Here is a 25,524-nt window from a genome sequence, read left to right as displayed (position 1 = left end):
TTATTTTAGTGGAAGAATTAAGCGCACACATTAACCTCTGCTATTCAGGTAAACTGGATAAAGAAAGCAAGTGCTTAATTTTGGCGTGATGATTCTGTGTAAGTATGCATGTAGGTGTATGGGTGTGTCTCTGTGTATATATAAATATTTGTTCCTTAACACTATTGTTTGTCAGATTTTCAATAACTGTTATTATTGCAGGATGATTGGCCACGGTTTCCCTACATGCCAGAAATGGATACTCAGCCTTTGGTTGCCAAGTTAAAAAAAGACTATGCCTTGGAGACTATTACAAAGTTTCTTCATGACAATGCTCCAATATCCACTAAAATTATCTCTGATTTGGAAAAGAAAATGGATGAATGCAAAATGAGAGTCCATGAACATGCTGATGTCGTACTTTATTTGGAATCTAAAGAATCAGAAAGAGATGACCAAGAGGGTGTTTTTATAGAGCAAGGTAATAATTATCCATTGAGTTATCAGTTACAGCCAATATCCAATTAGTGTCCTTCTGTTGAAGACATCCACACAGAGGGGGACAATTTCAAGTGATTCCTTTTCCTCCCTGCAACCTACCTACACACTCGCCCTGAAGCAGATTTTTGGTGGCGTGCAGGAGGCTGCAATGGTGAGTGAAAATTCCTGAAAATTGCCTTCCTCTTCATTGCCTTCTGTCCATGAAGAGACACCAACTGCATACCACCCCATTATAAGCTTCACACTTTGAAACATATCCTTATTTTTTAATGTTCAGTTGCTTGAAGGAACAGATTTTAACAGTTATTATTTATTTGCATAGGGGAACTAAATTACCAGCCCAGGTTTAGATATAATGCCAAGTCAAACCATGGCTTAGCTCAGAGCAGCAGCAGGAATGGAGGATGAGCAAAGCAGCTATGGCCTTATATCTGGGAGGTCATTTGTTCATGCTAAGTCATCGTTTGGCTTCATGTTATGTTCCAACTGGAGCTATGTAAATAATATCCAAGGGGGGAGTTGTGCCAGTCTCTTGCAGCAAAACAAAAGAATGTTTCACAATATTCTCTCTATGGTAGTGTAAGGAGTCTAGTGCTAGTGGACAGGTGAGTTTTAATGTTGTGCAACAGAGGAATCCAATGTGACAGTGGCACAACATACAGTGGTGCCCCGCAAGACGAACGCCTCGCAAGACGAAAAACCCGCTAGACGAAAGGGTTTTCCGTTTTGGAGGCGCTTCGCAAAACGAAATCCCCTATGGGGTTGCTTCGCAAGACGAAAAAAATCTTGCATCCCCCCGCGGGTTTTTTTCACTTTTTTCGCCCTTTTCTTAAGCCGCTAAGCCGCGTATCAGCTGTTCTGCTGATAAGCCGCTTAACAGCTGATCGCTGGAAGCCGCTTGACAGCTGTAGCGCTAATCTGCTAAGCTGTCAATGGGCTTGCTTCGCAAGACGAAAAAACCGCTATACGAAGAGCCTCACGGAACGGATTAATTTCGTCTTGCGAGGCACCACTGTATTATACAACAAAGTTACCAGCAAACAGCTTATGCATTCTCTCATGCAACATCCCCCTGGCAAATTTTGCCAGCAGAAGAAGTATACTGCTAAATGACTCACTTAGTGCTGCATTGAATGCAACTAAATTGAGTCTTGCAGCACCTTAAAATAAATTTATTATAAGCTTTCATTGACTTCAGTCCACTTCGACAGATGCATGAAGTATTATATAGATATAGATATATTTGTAAATACAGTGGTACCTCGGGTTACATACGCTTCAGGTTACATTCACTTCAGGTTACAGACTCCGCTAACCCAGAAATATTACCTCAGGTTAAGAACTTTGCTTCAGGATGAGAACAGAAATCATGCTCCGGTGCTTCAGGTTAAGAACAGTTTCAGGTTAAGAACGGACCTCCGGAACGAATTAAGTACTTAACCCGAGGTACCACTGTAGTGAGATCAGAGGGAAATTAAATTCAGAAAACTACACAGTGGATCATTACATAATAAACTGTTGTAATTCACCAAACTGCTGTTGATGACACAAACATCCTGACATTACTCAGCTAATTAACAAAAGCTCCTTATTCTCTGGTAATATTTAGACAACATTTACTGCCCAGAACATTAGGCTCAAGAAGTGAAGTCTGGCTTACACCAATAGAGATATATTTTCCTTAATAGCCAAAGTGAGTTTTCAAAGCAAATTTACATCTCATCTAAAATATTTTCCCCAAAAAATATGAGTGGTGTTTTACTCTAGTCATTAGCATTACTCCCTGAAGTACCCCACCTTTCCTTAAAAACAATTTAGGAGAAATTTAGACTTCATTACAAGCACATTTACTATGGAACAAGTTCATTCAGTGGAACTTACTGCTGAGTAAATGTATGTAAGAATTTGAATTTGTGGTTGTGGGAAGTCATCTACAATTGTGTACTGAAAGTGGTTCTGTGGTCCAGCTGTTAAAAGCTACTATATACATATAGGTAAGGCAATTAGCATAAGTCAGGAATCTAGCTCAGTTCCCAGATCACTGGCTGGTCATTTCAGTGAACCAAGATTTCCATACTACACATATTTGAAAATGCCGTTATGGCCAAAATCTGTATTTGTTTCATGAAATTGAAAATTAGTGATACATTCTAAATTTTTCATACTTTCTTCCTTTCAAGACACTTGTCTTTCTGAATCAACAAGTAGTTTGCCAAGGAAGAAGAAGAAAAAGAAGAAAGTGCAGGTATTGTACTCGTTGGTTAACACATACACCCCATTTTACTCATTAGGAGCTGCCAGCTGATAACGTTCCGGAAATTGAATCACCTCACTAGTATCCCTGAAACAAGTGCAGAAATGATTATATTTCATTTGCCAGAGAGGGCTCTTTAAACAAAATTCTCAGCAACCTCACCAAACACAAATTCCATGGATCACTGTGGGACATGACAGTTAAACTGGCGGAAAACTGATGTAACATTTTGGGCTACAATATCAGCATAATGAGGTGGTAGAATGGACTCCCATTTCAGACTTCCACTGGGGGTCTGATGCTTCCTGCACATAAAAAAAAAACATATCAGAGAAAGTACTGACTTTTGCTCTTGCTGTGCTAGCTCTTGATTGCAAAGTGCTTTGTTACACAGAGGTGCATTCAGAACTGTGATTTTCTCACCCTCCACCTTCAATGATACACTCTATTCTGTTACCCCAGTATGTTTTCACCGCGTTACCACCTCCTACTGCATATGCAGCAGGTATGTATAACCAGATGTTGCACTGGTTGGAATCCAGTGACAATTGAAGGGCCACAGCCTCCTCATTCTTAATTTACAGACACTAGTAACTTTGTATCAGGTAGACATCTTACTTAAAGTACAGTGGTACCTTGGGTTATGTACGCTTCAGGTTACAGACTCCGCTAACCCAGAAATAGTACCTTGGGTTAAGAACTTTGCTTCTGGATGAGAACAGAAATCGTGCTCCGCCGGCGCGGCAGCAGTGGGAGGCCCCATTAGCTAAAGTGGTGCTTCAGGTTAAGAACAGTTTCAGGTTAAGAACGGACCTCCGGAACGAATTAAGTACTTAACCCGAGGTACCCGAGTATGCCTATGCATACTTTTTTTGTAGTGGCTCAAGAAATGAAGTGGGGAAATTTGCTCATATTCAGAACCGTACAACTTTAACACAATTAGCACTATATTCAATATCAGCTCTGATATGTTTATATTGTAGATGCTGCCAGATGCTAGTTATGTGTGTTTCTCTGAACATCACTAATTCTCTCACCTGGCTCCAAGTAAAGGGCCTTGAGTAATTTTATATATCCACACAGGTAACAACACGGCCTAGAGAATCCACCTTTTTTCATAGCAGATAAATTCAAATTTCACATCATTTCTTTTCATCATATATTTTCAGCAATTATTATTTTTAACGACAAAATATTGATAGTGAAGCAGATAACATGTACCTTTACCACTCAGCGCATTTAGCATACTGACACAATTCTTTTGTTTAAAATGTATTTCAGATTGCTACAGATGCCATAGACCACACAAGTTCTAAAAGAGTTGAGGTAATTGTACCAAATATGCTGCAGAAGTCAATCATAGGATTGCAGAGTTGGAAGAGACCCTAAGGGTCATCTAGTCTAACCCCCTAGCATGTAGCCCCCCCCCGACATGGGTTGCCTCTCTGTGGCCTGGGACCTCCAAGGTGTTTTTGATTGAAGACCGTAAGGTCCTTCGTGGGACATACCAGGAGAGGCGGTCCCGTAGGTACGGAGTGTTCATTGTGCGTTCCGACACCTCTTTTCCTAGAAAAATGGCACTGCATATAAACAAACATGAAGCTTCTTGCACAAGGAGAATGTTTAATTCCTCTGAAACTAGGGGAGAGAAGCAGTAGAAGGGACAACCGTGAGCTGACTCAGGATCAGACATGTGGTGGTGCTCTCCTGGCTCTTTATCATAAGACAGTTGATCTTGCACATAATTTCGGTGGTGGAGGAGGAGACAGTCTTTTATAAATCACTCCTGATTATTAACTATTACATGGGGTCAAATTTAACATTATGTTAAACATACACATAACCTTTAAAATAATAATGGTTAGAATTTGCTGCTGTCTTCCCCCCCCCCCCCAAGCAAAAACAGACCACTTGATATTTGGATTAATTCTGCAGCATCCATTCCATTTCCTACTCCTTAGCTGCTTTGGGGCAAATTGCTTCTGGGGGAGGATTTTTATCAGGAAAGTATCACTGGAGAAGGGACACAGGTGGCGCTGTGGGTTAAACCACAGAGCCTAGGACTTGCCGATCAGAAGGTCGGCAGTTTGAATCCCCACGACAGGGTGAGCTCCCGTTGCTTGGTCCCTGCTCCTGCCAACCTAGCAGTTCAAAAGCACGTAAAAGTGCAAGTAGATAAATAGGTACCACTTTGGCGGGAAGGCAAACGGCATTTCCGTGCGCTGCTCTGGTTCGCCAGAAGCGGCTTAGTCATGCTGGCCACATAACCCGGAAGCTGTACGCTGACTCCCTCGGCCAATAAAGCGAGATGAGCGCTGCAACCCCAGAGTCAGCCACGACTCGACCTAATGGTCAGGGTCCCTTTACCTTTACCTTTATCACTGGAAGAAGAGGGTTCAACCGTTGGGTGCTAGAGTCTCAATATTGGTCAGGATCCTGTATAGCTCCTTTTTTGTTTCTTTTATTTTACAGAAAATGTACACTTCATGTAACTTACTGATACCAAGTATCAGAACTAGAACATTTCTCTGAGATAAACAATTAGAAGCATACTTATTAATGTGGATTTTCTTCATTTTAGAATTACAAGTTCCCTGGTTTCAAGCCAATGAAAGTCATGAAACTACCAAATCATCTAGAACCCGCACAACTCTGGGATTCAGTTCTTAAAGTCCAAACCTTCAAGGTATAAACTTTGTATTTCAGTTTAGGTAGCAAAACTTGCTGATGTAAAATATTTTTAGAGCTTAAGATAGATCAATTTTGATATGTGGTTTATATCTGAAACAAGAAAAAAATGTTAACAGTTCTTTTAAGATTGCATGACATACTTGAGACATATTATACATTCAAGTCAGTAAGAAGCCAATTACATCATATGAAATCCTATCGTCCACTGTTAAAATCCACATAAAATGCATTTTATGTATCCCACTATTATATTTTGGGTCTTTTGCTACTATACATCCTTCTGTACCTCCCTTAGCAAGACGTATTCCATTTTCTTCTTGCAAATAATGATAATTTCAGATAGCATTAAACATAATATGCAGAATGATTAATTCACTCTATTTTATTAACAAGTGAGGAAAGTGTCATGAATTGATTGTTCAGCAGAACAGCTGTTGTTAATTGAGCCTTGTTAAACAGGAGCACATGACTGGGCTGGCTGGTTGCCAGATCCATCTCCCAGTTGCTATAAGTATTTTGCTAGCTTCGCCTCCCAAAGAACACAAACTCTTGGGCCTGCTGATATTCCTTTTGGTATGCTCTTGTGTGCTACCTGCTTGGAGAATATAAGTTTGGAGAATCGTTCCTGTGATACTTTTGTGACTTCTTGACAGAAAGGACATAGCCTTCAATCCAAGTAACATTTTGTGTATTATTGGAAATGGAAGTGCTCCAGCCTCTGATAATGACCGCTCCCCGCTTAAAACGGGGGCGCCCTTTGAGTGGACGCGTGCAGCCCCTAGATCTGGAGCAGCTCCAACAGCATAGGCTTGGCTTTGCCTTCCCTCAGGTGGGATACCTGGAGGTCTCCGCCTACCTCAGTCAGTTGTCCAATCCCACCTGGGGAAAGAGTTGCCAAGGAGACCAGGTCAGGTAGGGGAGGGATTACCTGCCCACACAAAGGAGGGAGGATCTTACCTGGGAATTCTCACTTGGCTCCAGAGCTTCTCCCACCCTAAACACCCTCAGTCAATGTCTTATTTTGCAGGTTAATTTTTCCTCACAGGTTTTGCAGGTTAACTTTTCTTCACAGGTATGCGGGCGCTGCTACGTCAAGGTCGCTGTTAAAGGGCCGGAAAGGAATTTCCCTGCATTGGCAGGTTTCGCCTTTCCCGTAGCAAAACGTCACAACTTTGGCGGTATCAGGCCTTGGGCGGAATCCTTTTGTCCATCTTCCTCTTTGCGGCGGTGATACCAGGGTTCCCCGTTAAAGAGGTTTTCTGAAGGGAGGCTTTGACCGTACGCCGAAAGGACGTCATTGCTCTCCCCTGCGGCGGCGGCGTTACGGGGGCGGCTATCTCTGCTTGAACATATGTTCTCCAGAGCCTGCCCATCCCCCCCCCCCCCACTGGATAACCCTGATGCTCCCTAGGTCTCCGGCTGGGGACTGGGGAGGGAGAACGCCCAATGCCTGAGCCAAGGTCTACCCACATTTGAAATTTAATAAAGTTGTGGCCAATTTAATCCCATAGCACGTTGTCTTGAGTCGTTATTCCACATGACGGACGGGGGGCCGCGCGGGATCTGGAGACTCCGCCTGTCCACGCAATATATTATTCTGTGTTTAAAGAAGCAGCAGCATTTGATGAAACATAAGAATTGATCCTTGGAATATCTTTGTTCTTTTAGTAAGTTCATATGTGGTATTTTAAACTTTTCATAAGTAGGCATATGAACATTGTAGATCTGAAAATGTTTTAGAATTGTAACGTTGTCCCCTCCCTGGTTGTTTTCCAGCTTTATAAGAGAGGGGAGAACAATGCTTAGAAGCATTTGTTTGTAAAAATATATATTGCTTGATTGTAAGAAAATCTCTAGGCGGTTTACATTAAAATGGTCAATAAACTGGTTAAAACTAGCATTTAAAAATATTGAAAAAATGATTAAAATCAGCAGTAGCTAAAAAACAAATAAAACATTTTTATCATCACCCTTTAATTTGGGCTCTACACCTGCAAAAGAAAAAGATACTGCAACATGTTAAACAAACAACAAAACAACCCTATGGATACCATAAACAGCTTTCAAGCAGCAGTTACTTGTTAAGGGTATGGCAACATTATGTTTGTTCCCCATTGCTCATTGTTTCCAGAGTGGTGATCAGCACCATTGCTTAGGCTCAGCAGTTGTGAGGGCTGCCATCCTTACTGATCTGTGAGTCTATATCTCCAAACCCAGAACAGAAATTGTGCTTTCCAAGGGGATCAAGCGTTCCTGTTTGGTCCCAGTAATCCTTGGTTCAACACAATCTGAGATCCGTTTGCAAAACCTATTTTGCAGTGCAATTCTATACATACCTGCTCCCAGGAATCTTGGGAATAGAATTGCATCATAAATCTGCATGATATATGCACTTCCACCTTAAAATTTTCAGATTAGGCTTCTCACTTTTTTGGGGGGGGTACTTTTGTAGACTGAAGACGTATGGAAAATTTTGAAGCTTTCTCAGTACTTTTTGACATTTTTTTTTTGGTCCAAAGAAATATATTACCCTGGCTGTTACTTTCACATTAATACTATTTGAATATATTTAAATTATTATTGCTGTACAGCTGTTACTTTAAATCATCCCTTTTTCTTTTCTCTATTAATATTTTTGAAGCAGGCAGTAAATGTTAGTTTAAGATAATTACTGCATGTTTATAGCATAATGTCATTTTATGGATTTGCATTTTTCCTTGAATTTACATATTTTGACAAGGTGTCAGGTTTATTTATTGCAGCCATTATTCATTTCTTGTCATTTGTGCAAGGCCAAGTAGTATAAAGTATGAGAAGAACCAGATTTTTTGGCGCGCGCGCGGGGGGGGGGGAGGTAATGACTTTAACCCATTTGAGCTAATATTATTATTTTGGTCTAACTAACGGATATTCTTATAGATCTGTGCCAGACTTGCATTTGCAAATACTGTCTTTAAGAAGCCAAAAATTAATTAGGATCTAAAAATCCAAATGGAAGGTTTTAAATTTAATACCAACAATCAAGTCCAATTTTTATAATCCCATAAAAAGTTATATGATTGCAGAGCATAAAATGATTGGTTGCTATTGAGAAAATGAATACTGACCCAAGCAATTATTTGGGGTCAGTTTTTAAAGGGTTATATAAGGTTGCAGCTGTGGAGTGACAAATAATCTTGTAGATGCATAGCAAAGGGCATAATGAACTATAATTTCTTAAGTTCAATGCCGTAAAAATAATTTTCCAAAGCATGACTTGGGTATAAATAATGCAGTGACATTTGCCTAGGCCTGTCAGATGCCTTGTTTTTCATCACAAGTCCACCAAGATCCTTTCGAAAGGTTACAGTTCATTTGCATGACCACTTCCTTATTTTTACATCGTGGGACCTAATTGTAGGATGATGATGCTTCAGACTCCCACCACCCCAGGCGGTTTGGAAAGGCATCCTGTTTTGGGCTTGCCCTCCACACCATGTATAGCAATTGTAGCAACGCAGGTCAAACCTTGACTCCTTTTTTGAATTTAAAAAAGTGTCCTTGGTAAGCGGTGCTTACCTCTGAGTAATAATAACAATAATAATAAATTTTATTTATACTGCCCCCTCCCCAGCCAAGGCCGGGCTCAGGGCGGCTAACAAGCAATAATAAAAACAAGTTGAATGAATACAACTTAAAAACAAGATCAAAATACAACATTTAAACATTAAAATGCAGCCTCATCACAGGAGGAGAAAGGAAAAAAGAAAGAGGGGGAGGGAATCAAATTGACTCCAAGCCAAAGGCCAGGGGGAACAACTTCGTCTTACATGCCCTGCGGAAAGAAATCGGATCCTGCAGGGCCCTGGTCTCATGAGACAGAGCGTTCCACCAGGCCGGAGCCAGTGTTGAAAAAGCCCTGGCTCTGGTTGAGGCTAATCTAACTTCCTTAGGGCTCGGGACCTATGGGGTGTTGCTATTTATGGACCTTAAGGTCCTCCGTGGGGCATACTGGGAGAGGCGGTCCCGTAGGTAGACATGCATAGGATTGTATGCTTAATTGCTTATAACAGTAGTTGCATTGGGCAAGCATATAGATGTATGTTACAAATCCCCTACTTTTTCAAAATGAAAAGCAGCTTTAGGGAGCAGCAATTTGGAGTGGAGCAGAAGAAGCTTCTTAACAACTTTCTTGCCAGCTGTTTTTCTTGTCAAAGCCCTTCCCCCACAGTGTGTTCACCACCACCCCACCCCATGCATGTTTATGAAGAGCAACTCAGGGTTCAGTTTGGGTGAGAAGTGGCTGGTGTTGAAAGGTGAAATATACTCGGAGTCGAGAGTGGATTTCATGTTCTTTATTCAGCTCATAGTGGTGAGGAGGAATGGAATGTTCCCCCAGAATGTCTGCTTTATATACATTATTTACACAATGGGCCCCACATGATTGGCTAATTCTGGGATTCACCTGTAGGCCAATCTGGTTGTGGATTCACTTCCACCTGGAGCTGGATTTGGTGGCTCCTGTGGACCAATCAGACTGCTGCATTCTGGACCCTATTGTTCTAGGACCAATCAGACTGCTGCATTCTGAATCCTATTGTTCTAGGACCAATCAGACTGCTGCATTCTGAATCCTATTGTTCTAGGACCAATCAGACTGCTGCCTTTTGGATCCTATTCAACTCAGTACATAACAAAAGGATTAAGAAAGTAGTTATACATTCCACCTTCTTGCTTCTGTTCTCACAGTTGTAGCCTCCTGGGGTTGCATTTTCCATTTTAAAAAGGAGTTTGAACTTCATATCTTTAATATATTGTTGCACACCACCCCAATCTCCAGGTGGTGCAAAATAACAAATAAGGATCTGTAGAATGGAAATGCTCAGCTTTTGGTCAGCTCCAGGCACTTACCCAGAGTTCGTGTTTCCTTTGGAATGAGGTACAGCAGAGACTGTGGTGTCTATGGTACATGGTTTATTTACACATATATAAAACCTGAGCCTACAATGGAGGGGTTCACAGCATTAACACCACCAAAGAGCCTTGTTTCTCCCATAGCCACAGCCTTCAAACATAACAGAAATCAAACATGACTCTTACTCTTTCCAGTTTGCTGATTTTTCCTCTGGCTCTCATCACTTCCAAACTCTTCTCTCAACACTGGTTTTTTCTGTCGAGGGAGTGGGGCAGGGATTAGAGGGGTCTCTCTCTCTCCCTGTCCCTCTCCCCACACTTACAACAATATCAAATTGATTATCAGTCAAGTCTCTGATGCTCAACAACACCATATTGGAAAAACATCATGTTTTAATCAGGGACACTCCTTTTGAAGTATATATGTTTGGGACTGCATAAAAAAGGTATTGTTCATCACTTTGTTGTAATTATGTTTTTTTCATTTTTTTAACAGGGAGTGGATACAAAAATTCTGAAGAAATTGTTTATCTCTGAAGCATCCCTTGCAATTTTACAGGATTGCTTTTGGTGGTGGTTTCTTCACAAGTTCAAGGTATGAAGACACAGAGCTTTATTTTCATTCTTATCCAAATTAAAAAACGTAATTCGAATATATAAAATTTCTTGATCATGAATGAATCTGTGCTCACATACATGGACTTCTGTGTTAAATAATTGCTGCCCTTTGACTGATTTGTATTGAAAGACAAACAGAATAAGTCCCACAGAGAGTGATAATAACCCTGAAAGAATGTTGCATTTGTGGGGTAAATAACCCATACTAGAGAGCTTAAATCTGACATCCAAGGTGTGTGCAAATGCTATAACCCTTATGTCATGCCTGGGCTTTTCATATATGAGATGTAAGCCATTGTTTGGATTATCAGTGCAACAAAGAGTGAAAGCAAGCAACTTGGGGTAGATACAACATTAACTACAAAAATTCCACTCATCTTTCACTCTCACACACAACACACACACACACACACACACACACACACAGAGAGAGAGAGAGAGAGAGAGAGGGTTTCCTATGTCATGTAACTTTTTTAGCTCCAAAATCACAATCATGATCACTCTGAAGTTCCTGTTAATTCATACATTATTTCTACCACCTGTGCTTAATATCAGTGCTCAGTGAAACAATGAAATATCAATGCTAATAATACCTTTTCCTGATTTATTTCAAGCCTGATCAAGCTGAACAGGACCACCTTTTTGATAGAATATCAGACAGCTTTGTGGCGCTTCTCTTGAGTACTCCCAGTTTCATAAAAGATCCTTTCTTTCAGGTAAAGACACTAATAGGTATTTTTCAATCGTGAGTGTTGCCACAGAATGCATCCCTTTGGCATCCTTATACTGCATACTTAAAAGCATAAGTATATACTTATACTTTTAAAAGAGGCCCTGTAGAACATGTATACTCTGTATCCACAGGGCCTCTTTTAAAGGACTCACCCTGTATATCCTTATTCTGTACACTATCATGCTGCCTCTTAAACTCTTTTCGGAGATGAAGATACCCAGATCCTTTAGCTGCTCCTATGTTTTGCCTTCAAGCCCTTTTATGGTCACTCTTTATACTGGTGCCAGTGACTGCATCCTCAGCCATTGTCTAAGGTCCAACCTACACTTTATGGGATGTATGGGTACTGTCACCTCACTACCCCCAGGTAACGTTGCTGGAAAAATAATGTAGTATATACAGGCTTGGGAAATACATGATAATGTGTAATTGTCACAGGTTCTTGTAGAGCTTGTCTTGAGGTCTGGGCTGGAATAAAGTTATAAACTCAAACAGAAGCAGCTGGTCCCTGGTTTTGGGGCCCCAGCCAGTTTAGTCCTCTGAGTCCAAGGGCAAGTATACCTGGCTGCCCACCCCCGCTCTGCATGGGCCTGAAGTATTGTACTCGGGCTACATGTACTTTATTGCATTTTCATTACTTCTGTTTCTTTCTCTGTACTTCATTGTGGTGTATGTGATTTTGTCCCATTTGTATTTTAGTTTTAAGTTTTTTGTTCTTTGTTACAATAATGTTTAAGGTAGTTGGTGTCACTTCTGACATGGTGCAACAATACTGTAACAAAAATAAAATAAAATAAATTGTTTTCCAAACCATGTATCACAGGTTTTTTTCTCCTTGGCTGCTGCTTGTGGAGACAAGGAAACATCACATAATATCCATAATAAAGCCTTTTTGCTCTCCGTAGTTTTTGATGATAAATAGTACAATAGTAACGCCCCAATTTGTTACTTTACCTAAAAAGTATTCTCTGTACATTGCTTCACAAGATGTTAAGCTAGCTGCCATGCTTACTTACTTCGCACATTGGCAGAACTATTCATTTCACCACAAATAATGATTCAGCTATGTTTAAATGTCTGGGTTTGTTATTAACTCTACTTTGCTTATTCTTTATATTACTCACTGCCAACTTTAAATGTTTTAAATTTAGCTTTGTTTGTATTTTGGCAGATGTACCCTGACTGCTTGTCGCAAGCCATCTATGTTACTTTTTGTGAAGCTTTTCCTGAATCCCGTCTTCGTTTCACTGACGAATTTAAAGAGGAACTAATGGATTTAGTTTTTCAGTGGATAAGAGGTACCACAATTTGTCTTTGAAATTTATGGTATTAGGACTTTTCAGAAATATCTTTTCTGCATAACTTTATATATTCAGCATTTTGTTCCAGTCAACATCAGTACTACAGAATAGTAAAGAATAATAACACTAACACTCTAATAATGAAAACAACGAGTCCTGTGGCACCTTCCAAATTTATTGCAATACATGTTTTTGCGAATGAAAACTTTCAAGTCGATGAGAGCTTATGCCACAACAATTCAGTCTTTAAGGACTAAAGTAGGTAGCATGCTAAATGCATCACTCTTAATCTAGGTTTAAGAAAATATAATAGTGGGGTGAGATACCCAATTTTCATTGGAACAGCAGCACACAGTGTGTGGGGGGGAGGTTTAACTGTTCCTTCCTCAGCCCCAATCCCAATAAAATCTGCAGAAAGCACATGCGCACACACACACTAATGCGGGGAGGATTTTCAGTGGGATTACAGCTGAGGAAGGAATGCTTAAACCTTCCTTCTCCAATACTGTGATCCTCATGAAAAGTGGACTCTCCTACTTGCTAGAAACTTATGATGCCCTGATGACATTTGAAGTGATGAGCTTCAGGGCTATATATGTAGTTTTGTCCCAATACTTTATGGGATCTTTGTTGCAAGCAAATATTACTATTTATTACTATTCTCACTGTCGTTATCATTATGGCTAAATTTATTACCTGTCCTTCACTGGCAGGTTTTTGGGCGAGTTGCAATTTAGAATTCAGAATTAAATACAATAAAAACATATTACATTCACAAGAATAGACAAATCAGTATATGGTGGGGCAGCGGCGCTCCTATTGTATTAACACAACTGTTTCTTTAGAATTTGTCACAATGCAGTCCTCCTGGGGAGTACCATCCTTCTGTGCTCAATGGAATTTACATGCTTAGAATTATGCTGTTAAAGTGACACAGCTAAAACTCACACTTCATGAGTATAATACTTATCAAGGATTTGACTTGGGAAGTACCAAATGTAATTTCAGCTGTGCTTATAATTTTATGGTACAAGTGTTACTGAACAACTAAAACTTACGCCCCAGTTACTGATATGATGACATTCTCATTGAAATAATGCTTGTCATTCAAAATAATTGCAAGTATGGAATAAAGTAGAACTCCTCAGATATGAACTACTAAATGTGCTTTATAGTTCTCAGGGTGGGCGGGCTTTAGAGAGCTGCCCCAGCAACATTTCAGTGTGTATTCCCCCCCTCAAATAACAACCATGGTGATCAAATGTATTCTTATGTGGTTATAACACTTGCAAGATAGCCTCTGTAGTTCCTATTGTGAACACAAATAATCCACCACCAAAGTCAACAAATTTCATGTCTGAATAATCTACAGTCAAAAGTGATAAAATTAACAAAACGAGGACAACATAAAGCATTATGCCTCTTCTTTAGAAATATCCATCGAATGTTAGTTCTCAGTTTCCAGTAAGAAAATGAAGAATGTTAGAAAGAAAATGAATGAGGACTAAACCCCAGTTTGCTAACAAAGCAGCAGGCTGTTGAAGATACAATGCATACTAAGAAGTAAACATGTGCCTTTATTTCTGTCTTTCTTTGGTAACAAAAGAACTGAAAAGCTCTTGTCGGTTCTTTTTTTAAAACACACACACATTAATTTATGCTTTGCAGGTTTCAAACCACAAAAATCTGCTTGGAAGAAATGGAATTTATTCTGGTTGGAAGCGCCCCTGACACAAATGCAGAAAACAGATTCCTTACATAAGTTATCTAGTTTGAAACTCCAAAACTCTGTGATTAAGACAAGGTCAATCGGAAAGTCTTGTAAGTACCAGGCGAAGAACTTAAGAAGTTATTGAATGTTTTTTTCAGATTACTGGCATAATATTGGCCACCGTATTAGTGAAATAGAGATCAGTATTATAAATCTTAAGGATAAATATGAACCCTGTAATTTATTGTTGCTTCAGAGGAATCAGAACAAAATGTCAAATGCTTACTCCCCAGCCATGAGGTTCAGGATGCAATATCAGCAAGGAATGATTTTGAGTATCATTTATGTTGAGACAAGGCTGTTGTGATGGGTTCAGCTTAGGACTGGTGTTGAAGACATCTGGGAACTTTGTGGTGCCTGGTACAAGTTACCCCACTTCTTAAGAACATGGGACAGTGAATAGATGAGTGTTTGTACTGATTCCCTATTACATTTTTTTTTTTTACATAAATCAAAGTGTGGTTTTTAACCTTTAAAAACATAAACAACGTAAACCCTGGACTCACTCAGCTAGACTGGTAAAGAAAAAGTGATTTATATGCGTTGTACATGCAATATAGCATTTTGCCACCAGATGGCACAGTGGAGTCCCATTTTTTCCTCTGCCTGTTTTCCTTTGTTTAAATTTACAACATGTTTAACTGAAACACATCTTTGACATGTCTAAATCCAACCCCTGTACCATGGAGACATTGTTGTCCTGTGCCACATCATCATCTTTTAGATGTGCTGAGAACATTCTCTTAATTATCCGATCCATGTTCGAAGTATAGTAAGGAAAAGCACCGCAAAAATTACAAGACCCTTCTCCCAACAACTTGTCTGGCCCTTTTTCTAAGGTTTTGTAAAATCAATCTTTTCAGTCTGAGATTTTATAATGACAAGCAGCAAACATTTGCATAGAGTCTGGAAATACCATGTTTAAGAATTTGTTGGGAGCTATAATGTATTCTACACATGTAAGATTTGCTTTATATACAAGGAGGAATCGCTGTAGCTTAGTGAAAGCATGCAATATTCGCCTTAATTTGGAGCAGAATGTACATGGCCAATACAAATCCTGCAAGGTGCAGAAAAAAGGATATATAAAGAGTGCCTCCCATAGCTCTCTATTTCCAAAAGACTTGATAATGTTGTTGCTCGGGTGGTAATTGCTAGAAAAAACTTTAGTAGGAGTACAGTAATATGCCAAACGCTGTAGGTCAGGGATAAAAATATTCGGCCCCAGGCATAAATTATAAATTGTTTCGGTCTCAAGTTTGGATGGAGGAAATGCATCCCAGTTTGAATGTTCTTCACAAAATAAAAAGCTTGTTTCTCTCTTTCTGTTATGAAATGGCCACTGGGTGGGCAGTAGTTGTGGCCTGTCACACCAGACCCCTGGCCTCACAGAACAAAGGCCTCTCCATTGTGAGGCCGGCGACTGGGGGAATTCCTCAGCCAGCCACAGCGGTGGCCGGGATAGCCTGCCACTGGTTGAGGTCAGGTGGCTGCTGGGCCTTGCTGTTAGGTCAATCAACAAACCTTACTTGGGTACTTTAACACCTGCCATATTTATATTGTATGCTGGCCTTTTCTTCCTTACACCACTTATTGACCTTGCTATGGTTCATTAATGGTTGCTGTATTTCGAGCCGGAAATGAATTTGCCTGCTAAAAGATTGGCCCTGTTTGGGGGTTTTGCAAATAGCAAATAGCCACAACCATAGCTGTCAACCGTCCCTTATTTGGCGGGAAATTCCCTTATCCCAGCGCTGTGTCCCGCAGCTGTCCCTTATTGATGATGTCCCTTAAATTTCTCGGGTTTCAAAGGAAGCAGCTCCTCTCCTTCCCTGCCTGCTGGCCAGGGAGGAAGAAGCTCCAACTGTGTTGCTTGGCTGTGTTGCTCACCCAGTAAGGAGTCTAAGAACGACTGGGGGGTGGAGCTTGCATGCCTTGGGCCGATCAAATTGGCCGCGTTGCCTGGGGACTCACCTTTGCTCAGCGCTTCCCAGCGGAGAGGTGACGGTGGTTTTCCTTGCTGCATCCCCTTTGCCGGGTTGCTGCGCTGTGGGAACCACCGCTTGAGGCTTCGTTTGGCTGCTGGCTGGGCTTTCTGCCTTTGGCTCGGAGGGGCTCAGAAGTCGAACACACCTGTGCTCTGAAAATCCCTTATTTTGGCTGCTGATCCCTTATTTTCGAGGCTGCTGGTCCCTTATTTTCAAATCTGTAAGTTGACAGCTATGGTCACAACTTTTGTGGATAAGGCATTGGATGGAATCCTTAGTCACATATTGGGGCGGGGTAAAGTGGGGCAGCACCCCTATCCTAAAACAAGTGCAATTGCAGGGTAGCCCATTAGAGGGATCTAGTGGGAAGACTTTGTTCGGAAACCAAGTGTGGGACGGACAGGGCCATAGAGCTTTAGACAGCAGCCTTAGAAGCCCACCTATGTAGACCCACATCTTGATGTTCTTCAATCCCAGGCTCAACCCCGCTCTAGCATCAGCTGGGGACTCAGAATGGATATACACACAATGTATATCCATAAAAGATGTGGCTAATTTTTAACCCCAGAATGTTGTCTTGTGCAGTTTGTTACCGCTGTCATAGGCTAGGCCTTTGTTCCCTGGTGGAGGCAATTGGGTCTGCAATACTAAGCAATTTCTTCTCATTGTTATCTCAGCTCTTTGTTTTCAAGAGTATTGATGATATCTCTACAACGCTTCCATTTCTAACATTTTGAGCAGAATGTTTGTGAATCAGGGTAGACTGACTGTGGGGAGTTAATATTGATGTTCCAAATAAAATTGGAGAGAATCTCCTATTCTAAAACAGGAATGTAAGTGGTTATAAAATTTCAGTACTTGGAATGCCTTATGATTTGCAAGTTAACAACCCTTAGCCAGTGTATTATTAGATTAACTACAGGGCCAAGGGCTTTAATGTTTGACTTTCTTCATATGTAGGTAATTTTGTTGCATGCTTAAGGCTTTATTTTTCGAGGGGGGGGGCTTAAGACTTATATGTTTTAAAGCATTAGAAATACTTAAGCGGTGTGTATGCCTTCATGACTGGATGTCTCATGCCCAAGATTTTATGTAACGCCTTCAAAATATATGATTAAGCGATTTTTCATATGGGCTTGCTCTGATATGATCCTACTAAGCAACACCATTACTGTTAAATTTATTCTGTATAATATCACTGCAGACCCTCCTAGTGTCCCAATTTTCCAGGAACGTCCTTGATTTAGAGAAGCCGTCCCGGTTTCTGATTGGATCCTGGAACTTCAAACTTTTCCTTAGGTCCCTATTTTCATCAGAGAAATGTTGGAGGGAAATATGGTCACTCTAATAGTCAAGTAACTATCATAGAGTCATAGAATTGGAAGAAACTACAATCTAGTTCAGCTCCCTGCACTCCTGGAATATTTTGCCCAACGTGGGGCTTCAACCCACGAGCCTGAGATTAAGAGTCTCATGCTCTACCAACTGAGCTATCCCCCAAGGCTATGAAACATGCACTAGAATATTGATATCCACTATAAAAATAATAGTGTGAAACAGAATAGTTATTAAATTGTAGGGAAAACATATTTGTCCCGTTGAGCTGAGAAACGTATGGTTCCCACTATTATTCTCCAGCAGCTGGTACTGTATTTAGAGGCATACTGACCCTGATTCTGAATATGGTATTTAGACATTGTGACTACTTTCTCTCCCATGAATTTGTCTCTTTAAATCACTCTGAATTGGTGGCCATCACTACCTATTGCTGCAGCGAATTCTATTGAATGCTGTTCTCCTGGTATTTATTTTGGATCATAAGCGAGACAAACTCTTCTTTTCCTTGATTTATGATGATAGACAGAGCCTAGTGTTATGCCTGCCAAACCAAACGTAGAAGAAATATTTAAAAATAGAAAAAGAACTGTCAGTGAGACTTAAGAGCCTTTGGATTGTATAGCTTTTAAATGTAATTGTTTAATAAGGATTTTGTTTTAAAAAACCTAGTTATGCTTGTGGGTTTAATTTTAAGTGTTCTGGTATGCATTTTAAGGCTAGCTTCAGTTGATCAGCTAATGAAACCCACTGTGGCGGAAACGTTTTTCTTTCTTTCTAATGAATGTTGTCTTGACAAATGCAGTGTTCAGTTCTTTCCCAGCCACGTGTGTGTATTTAAATGTGTAAAGGGGAATATTATTGTGTGAGTATACTTGCAAATAGAAATGCCCTCATTCAAGGCAATGAATAACAGTGTAGGGAAAGGTAAAAGGCCTTCCACAAGCCCAACTCTTGACTCCCCCTACTTTTGGCCAATTCAGCTTCTCTGGTAGCAGAGGGGTTGGTTACCCCCTCCCCTGGTGATTCAAGTGGTGCTGAATAGCAAAGGAATTTTGCAACAGAATATCATGCAACAGAATTTGGTCTTTTGCAGATTATTTCAGATCTAGATTTGAAGTGCTTTTCAGTCAGTTTTGGGGGATCCTCTCAGTATTTCCTGAAAAGAGTACGGTATATATTATATTATTATATTATATTATATTATATTATATTATATTATATTATATTATATTATATTCCATATCCATATTGTAACGGAGGCAATTTAAATGGATTCAAAGAACAGCTGGATCATAGCGTAGCAAAAAACGGGAACTGTTGTCGTTTTCTCCCTCTGTGGATAAAACCCTATGCCCCATTTCGATTACATCTTTGCACAACTTCCGGGCTATGCTCCCAAAGCTCAGTTGTAAAAGCAACAATCATATCACTTAGTTAATTTAGCATGAGGCGGAGTCAGTCAGCAAGCAGAGCATTTTCCAAAAAGTTCCTTGTCCAGTCTTTTAATAGAACCCCATGTGCATAGCCCTATGGCTTTAGATTTTTTTGGATTTGGGTGCTGTTCTATTTGAGACTTCCATCGTAAGAAGGGCTGCAGGCTGTCATTTTTGTCTGCCATCCAGTGCACATTGGCAAGAGTATTATGTACTAGACTTTGTGTCTGGTCATAGAAGGTGGGGGGGCGGGCAAGGAGGTGGCTCAGACAGACTGTTTTGTTACTTCTTTAGAATTAAAAGCATATGAAACAGACGCAGCTTAATAAGTTTTTTTATAAATAACATCAACTTAAATAACTTAATAAAGTTCAACTATAACTTAAAATAAAGTTTAATGCTTTAACAGAAGAAGCATGAATAGGTGAAAAAAAATATCAAGCCATATACCCTAACAGAAATTATATAAAAAGATAGGTTATGTTACATAAAAACCCATATGATGTCTGAATTTTTACTTCGTCGTTATAGAAAAGGATATTTTGAGGAAAGTGAGATGAAATACATTTCCCTTATTAATATTATTTCATATACACTATTTTTGTAACATCTTTCAGAGCAGCGTTAGGCATTCTTACTAATACATATGAATACATTGCAGTGGTGCAACCTTCATCTTCCATACTAGCTTTATTGTCTGAATACCGCAGAAATCCAATTTCAAATTACTTTAAAACTTACACATTTTTCCTGGAAAGTATTCCATACTGCTCCACCTCCATGCTTAGTACTGACTTGATCATCTGAAGACTCATTCCAGCAGCCATCAAGTCCGACATATTTTACATAACATTTTCATCTGCTTTATTATCATCATTATTATTATAGCAGCCATGTTTAATTAAGCAGATAGGTTTATTTTAAATAAAATATCATCAGATAATCAAGTCATGACTTAATGCATAAGGGTAAATTTAACTTAACAATCTGCAAAGCTACTCTTATACTAACATGAGGATTGTACAACTCTTTACAATTTTTTACAACTTTTAGTTACTAAATCAGATGTAGTGTATCTTCATTTTTTTAAAGGCAGTCTCTTTAAAATAAACATAAATGCGCAAGTCCAGCTTGTTCAGTTTTTCAGTAGTATTCCAGCTTCTCTTCCTTGCACTCTTAAACAGTTCCCTTATGAAATTAAACATTTTGCTGGAACTGGTTCTCCATAGATTTGTGATTAGGGTGCTGGCCGTGGAAGGAATTGGGAAGATATATCTTCTTTACTTGTTTTCTGACCTCTCTTGGGGGCGCCATTCTGTTTCAATGCAATATACATCTCCTTCCCTTTGTGTGTCCAGTTTGCTGAAGCATATGTATTATAATGGTTTTCTTGAATCCATTCTATGAAGTTGCAGTCCTCATTGCATACTTTCTGTTAAAAAAAAAAGACAATAGGTCACATGAACAGTGTAATTGTTCATTGTATCGTATAAAAAACCATCAGACTTTTAAATGTGCAGTTTAAACAATTTATGTCTGTTAAAGTGTATCCGTTTTTGCAAATCTCTTGCATTGTTGTTGTGAAGGGGAATGATTTTCATTAATGCAAAAATGCTCAGACGTGTTTGGGTGAAATCCTGATTCAGTGTAAAAAAAGAAAGAAAGCTGTAACTGAGTCCATTCCGTCATGACTTGTAAAAGATCTGTTATAAACTGTCATGTACCCCATCTTAGAAACTGATTTCTTTTGATAACTCTGCATATCTGCACAGTTGTAAGGATGGCTGCAGAGCACGACATGCAAGCCTTAGTGTCGGATTTATGTATAGGCTAAGTAGGCTGAAGCCTAGGGCCTCTAAATCTAGGGAGCCCCACCAGCCCGTCCGGAGCGGCACTCATCCCAGGAAGCCTAGTGCGCATCCTGCAGGGGTGTGACGTGCATCCCAGGGCCGTGGTGCTCGTCCCAGGGGTGTGGTGTGCCACCTATAGGGGCGTGGTGCAGCTGATTCCCTGGTGGGAATTCATTTACATGCAGCCGCTGGGAGAGATCATCAGGAGGTTTGGGCTGGGTGTTCATCAGTATGCGGATGATACCCAGCTCTACCTCTCTTTTAAATCAGAACCAGTGAAGGCGGTGAAGGTCCTGTGTAAGTGTCTGGAGGCGGTTGGAGGATGGATGGCGGCTAACAGATTGAGGTTGAATCCTGACAAGACAGAAGTACTGTTTTTGGGGGACAGGAGGCAGGCAGGTGTGGAGGATTCCCTGGTCCTGAATGGGGTAACTGTGCCCCTGAAGGACCAGGTGCGCAGCCTGGGAGTCATTTTGGACTCACAGCAGTCCATGGAGGCACAGGTCAAATCTGTGTCCAGGGCAGCTGTTTACCAGCTCCATCTGGTACGTAGGCTGAGACCCTATCTGCCTGCGGACTGTCTCGCCAGAGTGGTGCATGCTCTGGTTATGTCCCGCTTGGACTACTGCAATGCACTCTACGTGGGGCTACCTTTGAAGGTGACTCGGAAACTACAACTAATCCAGAATGCGGCAGCTAGACTGGTGACTGACGGGACCACATAATACTGGTCCTGAGGGATCTGCATTGGCTCCCAGTACATTTCCGAGCACAATTCAAAGTGTTGGTGCTGACCTTTAAAGCCCTAAACGGCCTCGGTCCAGTATACTTGAAGGAGCATATCCACCCCCATCATTCTGCCCGGACGCTGAGGTCCAGCGCCGAGGGCCTTCTGGCGGTTCCCTCATTGCGAGAAGCAAAGCTACAGGGAACCAGGCAGAGGGCCTTCTCGGTAGTGGCGCCCGCCCTGTGGAATGCCCTTCCAGCAGATGTCAAAACGATAAACAACTACCTGACATTCAGAAGACATCTTAAGGCAGCCCTGTTCAGGGAAGTTTTTAACATGTGATATTTTACTGTATTTTTGGTTTCTATGGAAGCCGCCCAGAGTGGCTGGGGAGGCCCAGCCAGATGGGCAGGGAATAAATAATAAATTATTATTATTATTATATGCCTGGGGTGCGCAGCACACAACGCGCACCCCAGGGGGTGCCACCAATCGGGGGTCAGCATTTGGCCCTTCTTCGTCCCATCCAGGCCTTCTTTGTCCCAGCCAGGGCTGCTTCTTGCCAACCAGGCCTTCGGCGTCCCGGCCAGGCCTTCTTCATCCCAACCATTCCATACTTGTCCATTGTTAATCATTATCAGGAAGCAAGTCAAGATGTGGGTGGCATAGCTTATCATGGAGAAAGCCAAGAGCATATATGCAAGGAATAGACGAACAGATCAGGCAATAGCAGGGAAAGATAAAGGAATCTAGACATAGGCAAGGCACTCTCAGCAGGAGATGTTGACCAGCCTGTCACCTCTTGTTTTCTTTTATTTGGGAGGCTGGAGCCAAAGCAGGGAAGCTCAGCTGACTTCAGGTGATCTTGCATTCCAAGGCAGAACAGGACCGGGAAACAATTTCCACCATTCTGTGAAAGCAACCCTGCTTCACAATTTTTAATGTGCTCCCACATATTGGGGGCATTATGTAAAATATAACCAGTACATACATTTTTTTCAAAGCAAATATGTTATTTGCCTGTTAAATAAGATCTGCTGCTAATAATTATGCCAGTACCTTTCCATAGAGTTTTCCGGACTTGTTCATGGCTAGAAAGTATTCACTTGCCACTCCTTTGATTGCCACTATTCCAATTGCCACTGTTCTTATTTCGAGAATACCTGCAAGGAATAACAGTGAAGTCTGTAATTTGGCTATCTGCTTTTGAAGTGGCATAACAAGACAATTTCTCTTGATTTCACAGTATTTTTAAAAATATATAGGATCAAGGATAAAAAAGAAAATCAAATCCTTTTACCATAACCATGTATGTAGTCAGCATTCTTAACTAATCTCTTCATTTAAAAAACAAAGGACAGGATTCTCCTAATTAACCAATCAGCGTAAGCCCTCTATAAGGGCTTCTGCTTATGCAATGGGGCTTCCCTCCCCCTTCCTGTGTGCTCTCACACCCCCTGAAATTTGATTGGTGTGTGTGCATCAGGGGAACAACATTGCAGTTGGAACAGTCAACACATAACATTGAATTCCACCCAAAGAGTACATACAACCTATTACAAACTCCACTGAAGTGTGCTCACACATAAGAACTTCCATGTTTACATGAATTACACTATTATCCATTATATATGACCATGCAAACTTTTCACACTACCACTTAGTCCTGTACAGTGGTACCTCGGGTTAAGAACTTAATTCGTTCTGGAGGTCCGTTCTTAACCTGAAGCTTCTTAACCTGAAGCACCGCTTTAGCTAACGGGGCCTCCCGCTGCTGCTGCACCGCCGGAGCACAATTTCTGTTCTCATCCTGAAGCAAATTTCTTAACCCGAGGTACTATTTCTGGGTTAGCGGAGTCTGTAACCTGAAGCATCTGTAACCTGAAGCGTTTGTAACCCAAGGTACCACTGTATTTACAAATTATCCATTTGCCATTATATTTTTGCGTTATAAAGAAATTTATATTTTCTTGTGCTCTTTGAAACATTTGCATTTCTCATTCTAAGTGAATGCTTTAGCTCAGTTTTAATCAGGATTCAGATAATTGCCCCCCCCCCACCCCCAAGATTACATTGACAAAATTTTTAAGAAATTTACCAGTGCCATCTCTGTGCAAGTGCACAAACTTTAGAACTTGTAAATGATAGAAAACAGACCTTGGCAACTACCAGAAGATAAAGTATCTGTCTGACCCTTGTGGCTGTTGAAAACTGACAGGCACTGAAAATATATCTGTGTCACATAACAAGAAACAAGTAAAATTTACTATTGGAGCTTTTTCATTCAGATGCATTTTACTTGTATAATTGGGAAGTTGTTCCTGCATTAATGCTTTATTGGTTACAAAATATTTCTCGATCTAGTTAAGGAAGCCTACATGTAAAAATGGGTTTCTACATACAGTGCAGATTGTCTTCTGAATGGGCTTGTGTACATAAACGGATACTGCATAGGAGTGGGATGGAGGACTTGTATCACATCTCCGGGGGTGCATGTAGAGTGGCTCTTGTTGGATTGGGACCTCAGGTTTTGAAGACTGGGAGCTCCTGGCACTATCCAATTTTTGCTGTTCTGCTGGAAGCCACGTGCTACTGCCGTTGACTTTCCACCATTTGAATGGTATATATCATACTATGGCATGACTTAGGGCACATGTAGACTTCCTTTTGCACCACGTTTTCCAGCGTAGGCTTGTGAGGGGCTCATATGGGAGGCTGGCAATCTTTTCTTTAAGTTATTTCGCAGAGATAGAGCTGTCAGAGGAGGCAAGGAAAGCTGGAGAACATTCTTATGAGTAGATGTGTTTGTAAAAAAGTATGTTGGTCTAGCAATTGAAACATTAGACCAGGCCACTTATTCATTCATAAATCTGGCCCCAGGTTGACCAAGCATGCTGCTTCAAGCAGCAGGCTGGCACCTTCGCAAAGCCACATCTTGTAGCTAGTTCAACATCCCAGCCTGAGAAGTCCCTCATTATCTTATTTATTCTTTAGTTACAGTGGTGCCCCGCAAGACGAACGCCTCGCAAGACGAAAGAGTTTTCCGTTTTTGAGTCGTTCCGCAAGACAAATTTCCCTATGGGCTTGCTTCGCAAGAAGAAAGCCCATAGGGAAATCTCCGGGGACCTCTTTTAAATGCTGGCGGTGGGGAGCAAAGCCTTTCGCCCCCCTCCGGCCTTCAGAAGAGGTCCAGGAAGGCCGGCGGGGGGCCAAAAGGCTTTACTCCCCACCGCCAGCATTTTAAAAGCGGTCCGGGATAGCAGGGAATTGTGCTGCGCTTTCCCGCTATCCCGGACCGCTTTTAAAATGCTGGCTGTCGGGAGCAAAGACTTTCGCCCTCCGCCAGCCTTCAGAAGAGGTCCTGGACCTCTTCTAAAGGCCAGCAGGGGGCGAAAGTCTTTGCTCCCCCCCCCCCGCCTGCTTCCCGGGACAGCGGAGACTTCTCCG

General features: G+C 41.0%; 2 protein-coding genes across 7 annotated transcripts in view; one reads left to right on the top strand and one right to left on the bottom strand.

Annotated features, from left to right (window-relative positions):
- Nucleotides 1-25,524, top strand: part of FAM227B (family with sequence similarity 227 member B) — a 108,421-nt gene that overhangs the window by 5,508 nt on the left and 77,389 nt on the right. For all 4 annotated transcript variants that reach the window (XM_083712796.1, XM_083712797.1, XM_083712798.1 and 1 more), the window contains exons 3-10: nucleotides 202-460; nucleotides 2,661-2,725; nucleotides 4,016-4,060; nucleotides 5,316-5,420; nucleotides 10,815-10,913; nucleotides 11,551-11,652; nucleotides 12,841-12,967; nucleotides 14,639-14,791. In XM_083712796.1, coding sequence (XP_083568922.1) covers nucleotides 202-460; nucleotides 2,661-2,725; nucleotides 4,016-4,060; nucleotides 5,316-5,420; nucleotides 10,815-10,913; nucleotides 11,551-11,652; nucleotides 12,841-12,967; nucleotides 14,639-14,791 — 955 coding nt within the window. The remainder of the gene's footprint in view (nucleotides 1-201; nucleotides 461-2,660; nucleotides 2,726-4,015; nucleotides 4,061-5,315; nucleotides 5,421-10,814; nucleotides 10,914-11,550; nucleotides 11,653-12,840; nucleotides 12,968-14,638; nucleotides 14,792-25,524) is intronic.
- FGF7 (fibroblast growth factor 7) overlaps nucleotides 19,877-25,524 on the bottom strand; it is a 56,260-nt gene continuing 50,612 nt past the window's right edge. For all 3 annotated transcript variants that reach the window (XM_083712958.1, XM_083712956.1, XM_083712957.1), the window contains exons 3-4: nucleotides 23,137-23,240; nucleotides 19,877-20,932 (exon numbers count right to left, since the gene is read on the bottom strand). In XM_083712958.1, the coding sequence (XP_083569084.1) occupies nucleotides 20,738-20,932; nucleotides 23,137-23,240 (299 nt within the window). In that variant the 3' untranslated portion in view covers nucleotides 19,877-20,737. The remainder of the gene's footprint in view (nucleotides 20,933-23,136; nucleotides 23,241-25,524) is intronic.

This window comes from Podarcis gaigeae (assembly GCF_964106915.1).
Source record: "Podarcis gaigeae genome assembly, chromosome: 14".
Lineage (NCBI taxonomy): Eukaryota > Metazoa > Chordata > Lepidosauria > Squamata > Lacertidae > Podarcis > Podarcis gaigeae.
This window is presented reverse-complemented; position numbering and strand designations above follow the sequence as displayed.